General features: G+C 45.5%; 1 protein-coding gene across 2 annotated transcripts in view; it reads right to left on the reverse strand.

The window, feature by feature from the left end:
* Window positions 1–1,113: 1,113 nt before the first annotated feature.
* nova2 (NOVA alternative splicing regulator 2) overlaps window positions 1,114–12,925 on the reverse strand; it is a 59,587-nt gene continuing 47,775 nt past the window's right edge. For both annotated transcript variants that reach the window (XM_086124851.1, XM_086124850.1), the window contains one exon: window positions 1,114–9,894. In XM_086124851.1, coding sequence (XP_085980977.1) covers window positions 8,872–9,894 — 1,023 coding nt within the window. In that variant the 3' untranslated portion in view covers window positions 1,114–8,871. The remainder of the gene's footprint in view (window positions 9,895–12,925) is intronic.

The raw sequence follows: 12,925 nt of genomic DNA on the forward strand, positions 1-12,925 counted from the left end.
TGTGGTTCTTGGGACACGCAAATCTTAAAACTACTGCACTGCTTAGTGGAAAGTTTGTCTACATGTCACAGTATGCATTCTTGACGTTATTTTGAAAGGCATTAAATCCAGTTGAAGGCAATGTTTGTCCTTCTCGGGGACTAGACTAGGCCAATTATTAAAGAGACATACATGGGGACAACGGTTATACCTTGAGGGACATCCAGTAAATGGAGCTGATTGTTGTCCTGAAAGGTCACGCATGGAAATGACTTCCGTCTTTGAAAGAACATGCACGGGGACAATCGTTGACCTTGAAGGGACATGGTCACATCTGATTGTTGTCTTTACAGGCACATACAGTACACAGATGGGATTATTTGTCCATGAGAGGACATGTACGGAGGTGACTGTTATCCATAAAGGGACATTCATGGAAGTGATTGTTGTACTTTGAACCATAAACGAGGTGGATTGTTGTCTTTTAAAGGACACACTGTACATAGAGCTTATTATTGTCCTGAAAGGGAAGTAAAGAAAAGTGATTTTTGTCTTGGGAGGGGCTCCGGTGGAATGATTGTCCTTAAATGGACACACAGAGCCAATTGTTGTCCGTTTAAAGGGCTGTTTGCACGTTCTTCCCCAGGCCTGCAGACACGTGAGCGCATATGGTGCCACTAGTAGGACGGTAGTGAGTTATCGATGGAGAACGTCAAATGGTGTGCAGCAGCAGCAGCAGCAGCAGTGGAGGACAGTGATTGGTTGATTTTTGGTTTGGTCAGGTGACTTGAAAGGTGGTGCGGCGGTGGTGGTTGGTTGGTTGGTTGGTTGGTTGGTGGTGGGTGGGTGGTTTCGGGGGGCGGGGTTATGGACAGTCAGCTGAGTCAGATCACATGATGGTCACATGGCAGCTATAACGACGCCAGGAGCTTCCATGGGTATGGAAGCCTGACTGGTTTTAGCTTGTTGGTGGACACTGGACACGACAACAACCCCCCACCACCCATCCCATCCATCCATCCAACCTGCCCTACTAAAACACTCACTCACACACACACGCTCAGCCCCTGATGTGTTAAAGTGTGATGATGCAGAGTGTGGTGGAAGGTGAAGAATAAGACAACAGAAGACAGGTGATGCTAAAATGAACATTTATAATGACTGCTGTTGCTGTGGCAAAGTAAGAATCCTTAGAAAATGACCTCATATCATATAATAATAATAGTAGTAGTTCTTATTGATATTATTATTATTATTATTATTAGGACTAGATGGCCTTCACTTCACTGGTAATCCACAAGTCAACAAACACAAACTCACTAGTTTTTTTTTTGTCTTTACAAACACAATGCTACAGTTACATTTAATATTCAATACTTTTTTTTTACGTCAGCTCATCAACGGTGTTAAAAAGCAACCACTACTTGGACACTAAAAAAAAAAAAAAAAAAATTCCAAACTATTTTCTCTTTGTCCAGTCGTTCCCTTTTGACTCATTTATTATGAATGAGTTGGGAAATAAATAGTTTGTATGTATGTGGAAATGGGGCAACGGGCAGCATAAAATCAGGGGGTGGAAGTCAGAGAGCCATGCGGTGAAATGAAAAATTATCACTGGTGGCGTTATTAATACTTTTGATCATGTGATGGCGTGGAGGAGGGGGAGGAGGAGGATATGTGCTGATGGCTGGCTGGAAACCCGACCGTATTGCACAAAGTTAGCAGCGCCGCTAGCCAGCGAAAAAACTCAATGAGTGAAGTGATATGTCTGACGGGGGACTTACTAAACAGGGGGAATACAGCAGCTACGACGAACACGATTAACAAGAGCACAGCTAAAGTCTTTATGCTGCCCTGCCCTGTACAAAAAAGGTTATTTACAATGACAACAGAAAATGCAAAGAAACAACTTTTTTTGTTTGTCGAATCCCCCCGCGCGCCCTTTTTTTTCTTCTTTTTTGTCCCCGATGATGAGCCACAAGGTATGGAGCCTCAAACATGACATAGGGCAAATAATGTTTTAATTGTAGCCACGATGTGAATATGATGTGGACCCAAAATACAAATTTATGGCCACACAGTACGCGTGTGCACAAAATAAAAATGAAGATTTGACAAATCGGTATTTCAGTGCTCACAATTTTGGGTTTTGTGGTCATAAATTGGTATGTCGTGTCCATGAAATACTAATTTGTGTACAATAAGTAGATATAACAAGCGCACAAAATATGAATGAATAATACTATCAGCAGTGGTTATCTTGTAATTGAAATTTAGTATTTTTACTTCACGTTAATATTTCATGGCCACAAATTTGTATTTCATGCACACGTTAGACCCGTTTTATGGCCACAATATTCCTGACCACAATTTAGTATTTGATGGCCACAACTTCATATTCCATGGTCACAATTTTAGTATTCGGTGGCCACAAAATAATAGACTGTGGCCACAAATGAGCATTTTGTGCCCCTGTTGTAGCAATAGCAAGCCACAATCAAACAATTTTTCCCACATTTCATGTCTGGGCCCCTGTAACAAAGAAAAAAAAAGATAAAAGCAAAATAATAATAATAATAATCATATCAGCGAGCATTGCACAGTCTCACAGAGGTTTTTTTGGACTTATGGAATGGAGAGTTATTGTCCCGACAGCTGGAGATGAACATAGGAGGAGGAAGAGGAGGAGGAAGATCAATAATAAAGTTCATGAGCGAGCAAGGGGTGGTGGCGTGGTGGAGGAGGAGGGGGGGTGGTGAAAATCGGCTCCCAAAATATCTTCATTGTTAGAAAAAAATGGGGAGTTTTCAATGTCTTTTTTTTCCTCAAAAAATGGAGCGAGAGAGGAGACAGAGAGAAAGGGTGACGAAGGGGTTACAGGTGCCCCCCCAAAACTATGGCACACGATCAATGAGGAGCTCCACAGCTGAAGAACAACATGACAAGAGTTAGGAAGCAGCTGGCGGGGATGGGCGGCTCCTTGGCCGGACCTGGGCCAGGGACGGACAGACGGAGGGAAGGGTTAATCCTGCTGGAGGAGGAGGAGGAGGAGGAAGTGGTGGTGCAAGGGTGGGAGGGGTGGTGGTGGGAAAGAGGGGTGTCGTCATGTGATGGAGGAGGGGGCGGAGCATGCTGGCTTCACGGGCTGTCCCGACACGAGAGTGACGTGAAGCTCGGAATGATCGCGGCGCCCCTTTGAGGGCGTGGGGGTGAAGGTGTGTATGGGGGGCTTACTCCGAAGGTTTGGCACTGGTGACGACGAAGAGGAGCAAGAAGAGCAACGTGTGTGTGTCTGTGTGTGTTTGGGGCGGGGGCAGTGAAGTGCAAAAAAGAGGGCATGAATGAAGTCCCTTTCACAGCAACTTTTCGCTGTCCCCCCAACCATCCTCTCCACTTACTTGCATGAAAGGTAAGCAACACAGAAAGGAGGGTATCTGTCTAGTGCTAATTTCCCCTTTCACTCTACTCATTAGTGCTGTTTTTTATTCACCCGTCACACTTTTGTGTGAAAGGTACTCATATGGAGCGGGGCTGTTGAAATCAAGCTGCGAATTTGATGACTTCGGACTTGGCATCAAAGTCAGAATGCCACATCGAAGACCCTTTCACACTGCCAGTCCAACATTCCGTTTTCAAGTTTTTATTCAACCGTGTGAAATGTACGTGCTGGAAGTTGATCAGCAAATTTGTCTGCTTCGAACATAGAATTACAGATGTAACATAGGAAGGAGGACAGCAGCAAATGGCAAAAACGGAATCATAAGTATCCCTTTTCGCACTGTTAATCAGAACCAGCATTGCTTGGTTTGCTGTTATGTGTGAAAGGCATCAACACAGAAAGAGGGTGATAAACTCAAGCTGTAAATTCAGCATCTTTCTAAATATTATCAGAGGCAGAATCCTGCCACGAACGTTTCACTGTAATGTCACTGATGCACAAATGTCTCGATTAAATACTGCCTATCATCGCCAGATATTTCCCAGGTCATTGCACTGTGTGAAAGGTCCCAACACGGAATGCGGGGTTAAATCGATCCCCAAATTTTTCCGGACTGCCGCTTGTGTCTAAGAGGACAGCGGAAAGTTGAGATAAGGAAATTTTTGATGAAATAGTCACCTTTTTTTTTCGAAAAAAATTGTGTGAAAGGGGCTTACGTGTGATTTGCAAGTAAACAGGCTACACATGCACACACACAAATGGCATTTTATCGGTTAGTTGAACACAAACAACCCAAAAAAAAAATAATCCCACAAAACTAGTAAAAATAGGAAACAGTGATACGACAAATGCAGTCGACATTTGCTGGTGTTTCAAAGTGGTAGTTTTGAGAGGGATGATTGGTGGCAAGTGGGGGTGGGGGGTGGGGGGGTAGACATGGGTCCCATATGTGTGGTGAGAGTAGAAAGTATTTTTTCCCCTAGGGAAACGGCGCAAACATCTACTTAGCATATTAACATTCTAGCAACAAGGTGTAGCAAGTTAACGGTTGCTGGGCCCTCACAAAAGTTTTGCGTGGGAAAAAAAAGGGTGCGGAAAAGGGTGAGTGGATGGAGCATGCAGTACACCAACCCTGGCAAACGCTCCCCACATCCCCCCCAGCTTGGCCCCTTGCCACACAAAAATTAGTGCAAATGTGTTTTGTTCAAATCCTGTTTTTGAATAAAAATGTATTGTGGTTTGAGACCAAACATTTTGTGTGGAATTCTTTTCAACCTATGTGAAAGTTACCGACACAGAATTCGCGGCTGGAGTCGAACCACTAATTTGCCAGCTTCAGAGGTAATATCATTGGCATTTGTTCTTTTCATTTGTTTTTGGCAAATGTAACAATTAATTCATTGCGCCTGAAATACTGATTTGTGTTTAAAAAAAAATCAAAAACAAAAAAAAAAAGCATGCAGCGTGTGCAGGGACAAACGGGCGGGGCGAATTATAATGGGACGTTAGCATCCATGCTAGCCAGATTAGCGCAAAAGGAAAAAAAAAACGTGATCTGGGACTTTTGGGGTTTGTCGGGGTTTGTTCTATGTTTTTGTTAATAAACAACATAGTCTAAACTGGGGTTTTTTTTGTTTTTTTTGTCCACACTTGACATCATGCAATATACACGTGCAAAAAGGTTAACATCTATTCCCACAAAATACATCTTCACTAGAAAAAGGTTTAAAGAATGCTATGGAGTCACATTATTTTTTCTGTCCGTATTCCAGCATAGTAATGCTAAGCTATCGCTATAGTTTATTGGTTCCCTCTACTGTTGCATTGCGGGAGCATCCAGACTACCAGTGACGAAGCACTTCCTTGCTTTTTGATAGAAAGAAAATACGCTTCATTCATTTGGCACTTTTTCACATTTTTCCTGGTATAAAAAGTACTGTATGTTTGCAATATCAAATCAAAAAAATTTTGGCACAGCTTTTTACTACTTACAAGTTTGAGGACTTTTTTTTCTTTTGAACTTACACTTGATATGTTTTTTTTGTTTGTTTGTTTTTCAGTTACCATATCTTAGCAGCAGCATTTCCCACTGATACAAAAACAATGAAACAGCCAAACTACAATCAGTCGCAAAAAAAAGAAAAGCATCGGAACAGGTATACGGTTGGGACGAGACAACACGTATCGCTTCTGCTGCTCATCACCAAATCAAGAACGAGGGTTTTATCCCCGCTGTGGAAAGACAACACTGCCCCCGCAGGAAGCCCACAAAGCTGCATGCTAACCTGTTAAAATGTTGATCTTGCCACCCCGAAATGTCTTCAATACAGTGAACCCGCAAAAATCTGCAAACAATTGACACCCTCAGTGCTCCCCAACAGGTTTATAATTGTCTAAAAATACCGCAAGTTGAAAAAGACCTTTTGTCTGAATGAAACCTTCAACTTGAACATAGTTTCTTGACACCAAGATGGCAGCCACGGACTATTTGTCCGTTAATGAAACTCCCCAATCCACTTCAACATAGTTCCTTGACACCAAGATGGCACAAGACGGCAGCAAAGCTCTATTTGTGTGTGAATGAAACTCCTCAACTCACTTTGAGGTTCTTTTGAAACCAAGATGCCACAGTGTGGCGCCAAAGTAATACTTTTATTGCTTTGGCCTGAGTGCAAAATCAGCTCATGATAACAATAGGTTGGAAAAAAGACATCTGCAGTACCCTATGCCTAAACCGTGAATATGCGGGAGTTCACCATATTACTACTTGGCGCACCCAAGCCAGTGGAACATCCCATGGTTGCCATGACAATATCTGCAAGAAGAAAACTGGGACTTCTTGCTTGACTCCTCAAAGATCCTCAGCAGCAGCAGCAGAAGAAGAAAAAGACGACGACGAGAAGAGGAGGCATGCATCATGGTCGCCGCCAGTGGTGCGATGTGGTAGGGGGGTGTGGGGGCGGGTGCGTAGTCGGGATGGGGGAGTGGCGGGTGCGTGAGGATGGAGTTAAAGATGGAGTAAAGAAGCCTCCTTACCAGAGAGCCTTGCCGGCCCAGCGACGCCTACGAAAGACAAACTATTGAAGAGGAAGGAGAGGAGTCCCCCACTCGGGCACGCTGACCAGGGGGAATAAATCCAACGCACCCCTGCTGTTGACTTTTTACATTCACTTCAATAAGACCTTTTCAGAATGTTTGTAAACAACAGGCGCCAACGGTTCCTTCCGGGTGGCAGAGAAGCGAGTGGCTACCTCTGACATGAGATAAAACCATGAGAGAAACTAGTAAGAGATGTCTCCAAACTGCCGCCCCCCTTTTCCGACAGGAAGCTAAAAATAATCCTTCAGAAGTTTTTGATGATGGGGATAAATGCAGTGAGTGTTGTCTTCGAGTCAATCAGCACAACGTGATGACTAGCATGCGCGCTAGCCAGTTTAGCATCAAAACAGCATGTCTGTGCCATTTATCCGAATCCCCGTCATGACAAAAACATTGTAATGCGTTGCATCGCTTTGGATTTTGGATGCACGCAACTCTTGAGCTCCGAAAAATATCTGCTCGTCACATTGAGAATGAGGGAGATAAATGTGTTGGAAATTGGGAAAGTTGAGGCACGACGCGCTCAAGCGGATCATGCATACTTTATGTATGGTTTAAATGGGACTATGTGTTGTGGTAGATTATAAATTGGTGTCAATTGTGAGAAGATGATGCTGTTTATGTAGTAAATGAAGAATGCGTGTTACAAAAAAAAAGCCACTGACACATCACCAGTAAAATGAAGCTAACCTGTCCCACGGTGGTCTCGACCCCGCTCAAATCAACACTTGGCGAATTCTGCTTCACAATGGTCGGAAGGGCTGACATTGATGTGCTGAGCCACTGTCGCTCACGGCACGTTTCTTATTTTGTCGTTTACGAGTTGTCGGTGCAAAAAAAAAGCCAAAAATTAAATAAATAAATCAGTCACTGTCCTGCTTGATGTTTTGTTTTGTTTTTCACAGAAAGCTCGTTGGCATCGCAGTTTGGTCCGAAACAGGTGTTTGTTGCTGAAAGAAGAGAATCTCTTTTGTTTGGTTCTGCTTGGAAAATGGCTGGCAGTGAATGAGTAAACGCTCATTTACTTCGTCCCTCAGTGATCATGTGATATGTCTTCATTTCTTTCAGCGTTCCATCTCTTTCCCAAGTTATTGACCTAACAATCTTTTTTCCCTCAACTGACATTTCACACATTCAAGCTCGGGAACAAAAATCATCATTCCAACCGTTTTGTTCAATTAGCTCCGTCTTTTGCCACCCGGAGGTACGTGTGACGTCACAGGGAAATGTCCTATTGATGAAGGAAAAGTATGCCCCCCCCCCCCTCCCGGCACTCCCACCTGACATCCCGTCCTTTCCCAAGGACCTCTGCCGATTGATGACGGGCTCTCAGTATTCCTTCCAATGCAAAATTCATACACAATAATTGATATTTCATATTCGTTAGTGTTCCCTGCCATACAAAAAAAGTCGTCCAGTTGCGTCCCCTTGCTTCACAGTGCATTAAGACAACAATTCAGTGTACTCCGACTGTAAAAAAAACAAAACAAAAAAAACAGCACAAAAGAACACACAAAACGAACACGCCAGTAACCTCTGCCACCCTCGCCGCCTGTTTTTCAGTAGTTAGTCCCAAGTGCTTTTAGCCAGCAGGGACTCCATTTTATGGTTTAGCAAGCGCCAGGAAGGGATAAGCCAGGTCAAGATAAGAGTGGGGAGGGGGTAGGGGGGCGCGAACGAGGAGACCCCTAACATAGGTGGCGCCCGCCCTCCCCAGGCTTAAATAAGACATATATTACACTATGTGGCGTTAGCATTCATCTTCAGTCCAAAAACATTAAAATAAAAGATTTACATTCACCTCCTCTGGATAAGAATAAATAGTAATGATGTCATCACGCTGCGCAGCACAGTATCGCTCGCTACGTGAGGTCATCAATGTGGGACGGAAAATTTGGGGCAAAGTGTGGGCAGGGATTTGGGGTTGGGGGTGCGTTTGTTCTGTCATATACACACCTTTGCAGTCATGGAACCCTCACGAGGGGGGCGAAAAGGGGAAGGGACGGGGCAAATTCAACCAACAAAAACCCTGCAGGAGGTGGGTGGGGAGGCTGGGGGCTGGGGGCTCTCCTCCCCTACTTCCTGTCATTCAGCGTGTCCACAGTACACAAACGAAACAAACATCTTAATTTACGCAACAAAAAGGAATAAAAAGTCCATAAAGACGTTAAGTAATAAAACATATTTACATTTTACACTTTTTTTTTTTGTCATCTCAGCACTTTTTTTTCCAAAGGGCGAATACTGAGAGGACAATGCAGAGGGGTTGGGATTTTGGGAGGGGGTTGGGGGGGGGGGGGGGGGCGCTCTCCTCTCCTCTTCCCTCTCACGATTCTTCGTGGGAGCGTGGCGGGTTAGCCCACCTTCTGCGGGTTGGTGGCACGCACCCCCTGCTCATAGGTGATCCTCTGGCTGATCAGGTACTGCGCTGCCTGGGTGGCCGCCTGTGACCCCGTGATGGTGACCTTCCTGTTCCGGGTTCCCGGGATGAACTCGCCCTTCTTAGAGATCTGGATGCGAGCGCCGGTCAGCTCCTGGTACTCCACAAGCGTCTTGCCGCCCTTGCCCAAGATGGCGCCAACCAGGTTCTCCGGCACGGCGATCTCCACGACCTCTTTGGCGCCTTCCGCCAGCTTCTCGGTGGCCAGCAGCGAGGACGCCATCAGGGGTGAGGCGGCGCTCAGGTACCCGTTGGTGGCCCCGGTGGCAGTTGCCAGCGAGCCCAAGGAGAAGCCGCCCAGCCCCGCCGCCTGATGGGCGGCGCTGGTGGACGCGTCGCTGGCGTAAGATGCCAGCAAGTTGGCGGCGGCTGCGGCCGCGGGGTTGGCGTTGGCGGCGACGGCGGCGAGGACCCCCGAGGCGGCGGCCGGGTTGAGCCCCAGCCCCAGAGAGTTGGTATTGTAACCGTAGCTGGCCAGCGTGTTGAGGGCGGACGTGATGGTGAGCAGGTCGTTGCCCGACAGGCTGGACATGGTCGTGGGGAAGGCGCCCACCCCCGCCAGCCCCGCTTGGCCGAGGAGCGAGGAGGCGGTGGCCGCCGCCGCCGCCGCCGCCGCCGGCATGACCTCGGCCGAGTTGGCGTATGGCGAGCCTGTGGGGTTAGAGTTGGCCACTGGCCCGGTGATGTTGGAATAGGAGATGTTGAGGCAGGACGAGCTCTGCGGGTCCTCTTGGATCTTCTGCACGATGATCTCGACCGCCTTGCGGTTTTGCTCGGGCTCTCCGCTGATGGTGACCACGCGCTCCTGAAGGTTGATTCCTTCGGGCTTCTGCGACAGCTGCACCCAAGCGCCCGACTGCTCCATCACGGCTTTGACGGTGGCGCCGCCCTTGCCGATGATCAGGCCCGCCGTGCTGTTGGGCACAATCAGCTTGGCCTGGCGAACAGGACGACAACCAAACATTACACACTTTACATTGAACGCTGCCAGTTTTGCTCAAATGACTGTGCGTGCAAAAAACGACTTGGTTGCTCACGCAAACAAATGATCTACCAACCGGGTGCACCGAGGAGTGTGTCTGCCAAACACAGTGCAGTTCATTGGCGTGCGTTCTGGGACCAGTGTATCAAATCAATTCGTTCAGCATGAAATATCGCTGTGGCTGATGTTTAAATACCGCACCCGAATGGCATAACTATGAAAGAGCCAAAGGCAGAAGAAGACGAGGAGAGCAGATTTGGCAACCAACATTTTCGATATGGCTAAATTTTAATATTGCCAACGACAGGATAATGTGCGACAATAAGCATTTTTTTTAAAAGGAAAAAACAAAATATCAATCCAAGAGAATGTGGAAAGTGCACTTTCTTTCCCTTTTTTTTTTTTAGTAGTAGTTACTTACCAGAACCAACCAAAGTCAGCAATTATTTAAAAGTAGTTCACGTTGTACTGCAACTGTGCTTTCATGATGAAATTACAATTTTATGCGACAAGAGAAGCGTTTGTTGTGGTTGTGTGCGTGTGTTAAAGGCATCAGCATGTGTGTTATGTACCAATGCGTCCATGCATAACTGTTGTCAGGATAAGCGGCTTAGAAAGTGGATGGATGTGTTTTGTGTGGCTTGGGAAAAAAAATAAAAACACACTCGCCCCCCGCACATTACGATGGTGGTATCCTATGCGTTGATGCATTACATGACGATGTGATGTATGGATTCCCAGTGACATGAACTATGCCCGTGTGTCCCTCCTGCTCTTGCCCTCCGAAATATGATTTTTGATCAATGCCAAACTTGGAAGTAGAAATGCGGTTGTTTGAACTGAGATGTACACGCAACAAAAGCGTGGCAAGGTCACATGACTGATTTTAATATCTTGAATGTTTATATTTCGATTCAATCAAGATATAGCGCCCATCCCTAATTTTTGAAATGCCAGAAATGAAAAACGGTGCCATTAAGCAATGACATTTTGGAGGCAGGCAACCTTTTTGAAAGTGAGAGCTACTTCTTAAGTACCGATTAACGCAAAGGACTACCAGTTAGACAGACCCTTCTAAGAGTTGCTGAATTTATGTGAAGAATCGGATGAACATCAATATGAGGCACTGTGTTTGCCAGTTTCGGCCAATATTAACGTTTTCAAATCAATTCTACAACATTCCTAGAAAATCACAATGTCCAATTACTCACGAGCTAACTTTGGAACGGGCCCGTGGGCTACAAGTGTGCTCCCTGGGGGCTACCTGGTGCCGGCGAGCAACACCCATGCTGGTGACTCCTGATCTAAGGGCAAACTTCTTGGCCAGTCATAAGAAGGAATCATGCTACATTGCCTCAGCCCGTTAATATTATTTCTACTTTTTAAAATAAATGCTACACATTCCTCTTACAATAAATTCTCATATGAGTGTCTTTTTTCAAATGAGTTTGAGCACAGTCAAAAAATACAATTATCACGTTTTTTTTTTCCAAATGCATTTGAACATGGTTTTAAAAAATACAACTGGATTGGATTACATTTTAATTCATCTTTAAATACATGTAAACACGTTAAAAAAACTATCTGGACACATTTTCTTTTCTTTATAAAAATCAGCTTGTACACATTCTTTAAAAACCATTTACAAAAAAAAAAAAAGAATGTGAACACTTTTTTCTAAATTAAGTACATATGACTGTGCTTTCTTTTGAAAGCAAGTGTGCATTGCTGCCGCGTCTGACGGCCTTGAACAAGGCATCTGCTCCTGCCATACGTGATTTTGAATGCAACGAGAGAGAGAGAGAGAGTGCGACACCAAGAAGAGTGCACAGAAGAGATGTGGAGGACGGTGCAGCGTCGCCATGGCAACAAGGTGAAAAACAAAACACTGACGATAGAGAGCAGAGGGCGGTGTTGAGTTGAAGGAAAGAGGGAGGGAGCATTGTAAAAAGCTGCTTCACAGCAAAAAGAGAAAAAAAAAGTCTCAGGAGGTCACTGTTACCATGGAAACAGCTCCAGTACCGTATTGAGATGAGAGTCTTGTGAAAGGCAGCCAGCACACACATAGCACAGTGCTTTTAGTGGAAGTGCAGTTGAGCTAAGTTGAAAGATTAAACAAAAACCAAAAACGTAAATGCTTCATGCGGATAACTTTTCTATCCGTTCAAACTGATTTTTTAAAATAATTTTCTCTGGGGGTTAAAATATTTGGTCAATACCTTTTCATTTCCTTTGTGATTTTTTTCCCCACATCTTTGTTCAAAAATGTGCACACTTTATTTGTTTTATTGGAATAGATCAGCCGCACAGTGGTCGACTGGTTAGCACGTCGGCCCCACAGTGCAGAGGGTGCGGCGTTCGATTCCGGCTGCGGCCTTCCTGTGTGGAGTTTGCATGTTGTGTGTGGGTTTTCTCTGGGTGCTCCGCTTTCGTCCCACATTCCAAAAACATGCATGGCAGGCTAATGGAAGACTTTGAATTGTCCCTATGTGTGAGCGCGGATGGTTGTGCAACTGTGGTCACAAATCCCGCCTATTGTACGGGACACTGTGTGTGACATAGTACATTCCGATGCCAGCCACAAGGCAAAGCGCAGTAAAATTCATTTAACTTTGGCGAATAGACGAAATAAGGAGATTTTCGGTGCACGCGCACGCTCCCTGCTGCTCCAAACGCGTCATCTGCCACGCCCTGCACGCATCCGCGCCTCACCGCGCGAAATGCATTGACTTTAAATGAATTGCACCGCCAGAAATGCCCACAACGGATTTGGTGTGCACGTCGCATTAGTCATATCTTTCAAATGCACATTTTTTCCTTTCATTTAATACATGTGAATTTTTCACCCCGCCCCCCCAAAAAAAGTTGGATATTACAATTATCCATCCATTTTCCGAACCGCTTGATCCTCACTAGGGTCGCGGGGGGTGCTGGAGCCTATCCCAGCCGTCTCCGGGCAGTAGGCGGGGGACACCCTGAATCAGTT

This window comes from Hippocampus guttulatus, chromosome 12 (assembly GCF_054856545.1).
Source record: "Hippocampus guttulatus isolate MCC_2025c chromosome 12, RoL_Hgut_1.0, whole genome shotgun sequence".
Taxonomy (NCBI): Eukaryota; Metazoa; Chordata; class Actinopteri; order Syngnathiformes; family Syngnathidae; genus Hippocampus; species Hippocampus guttulatus.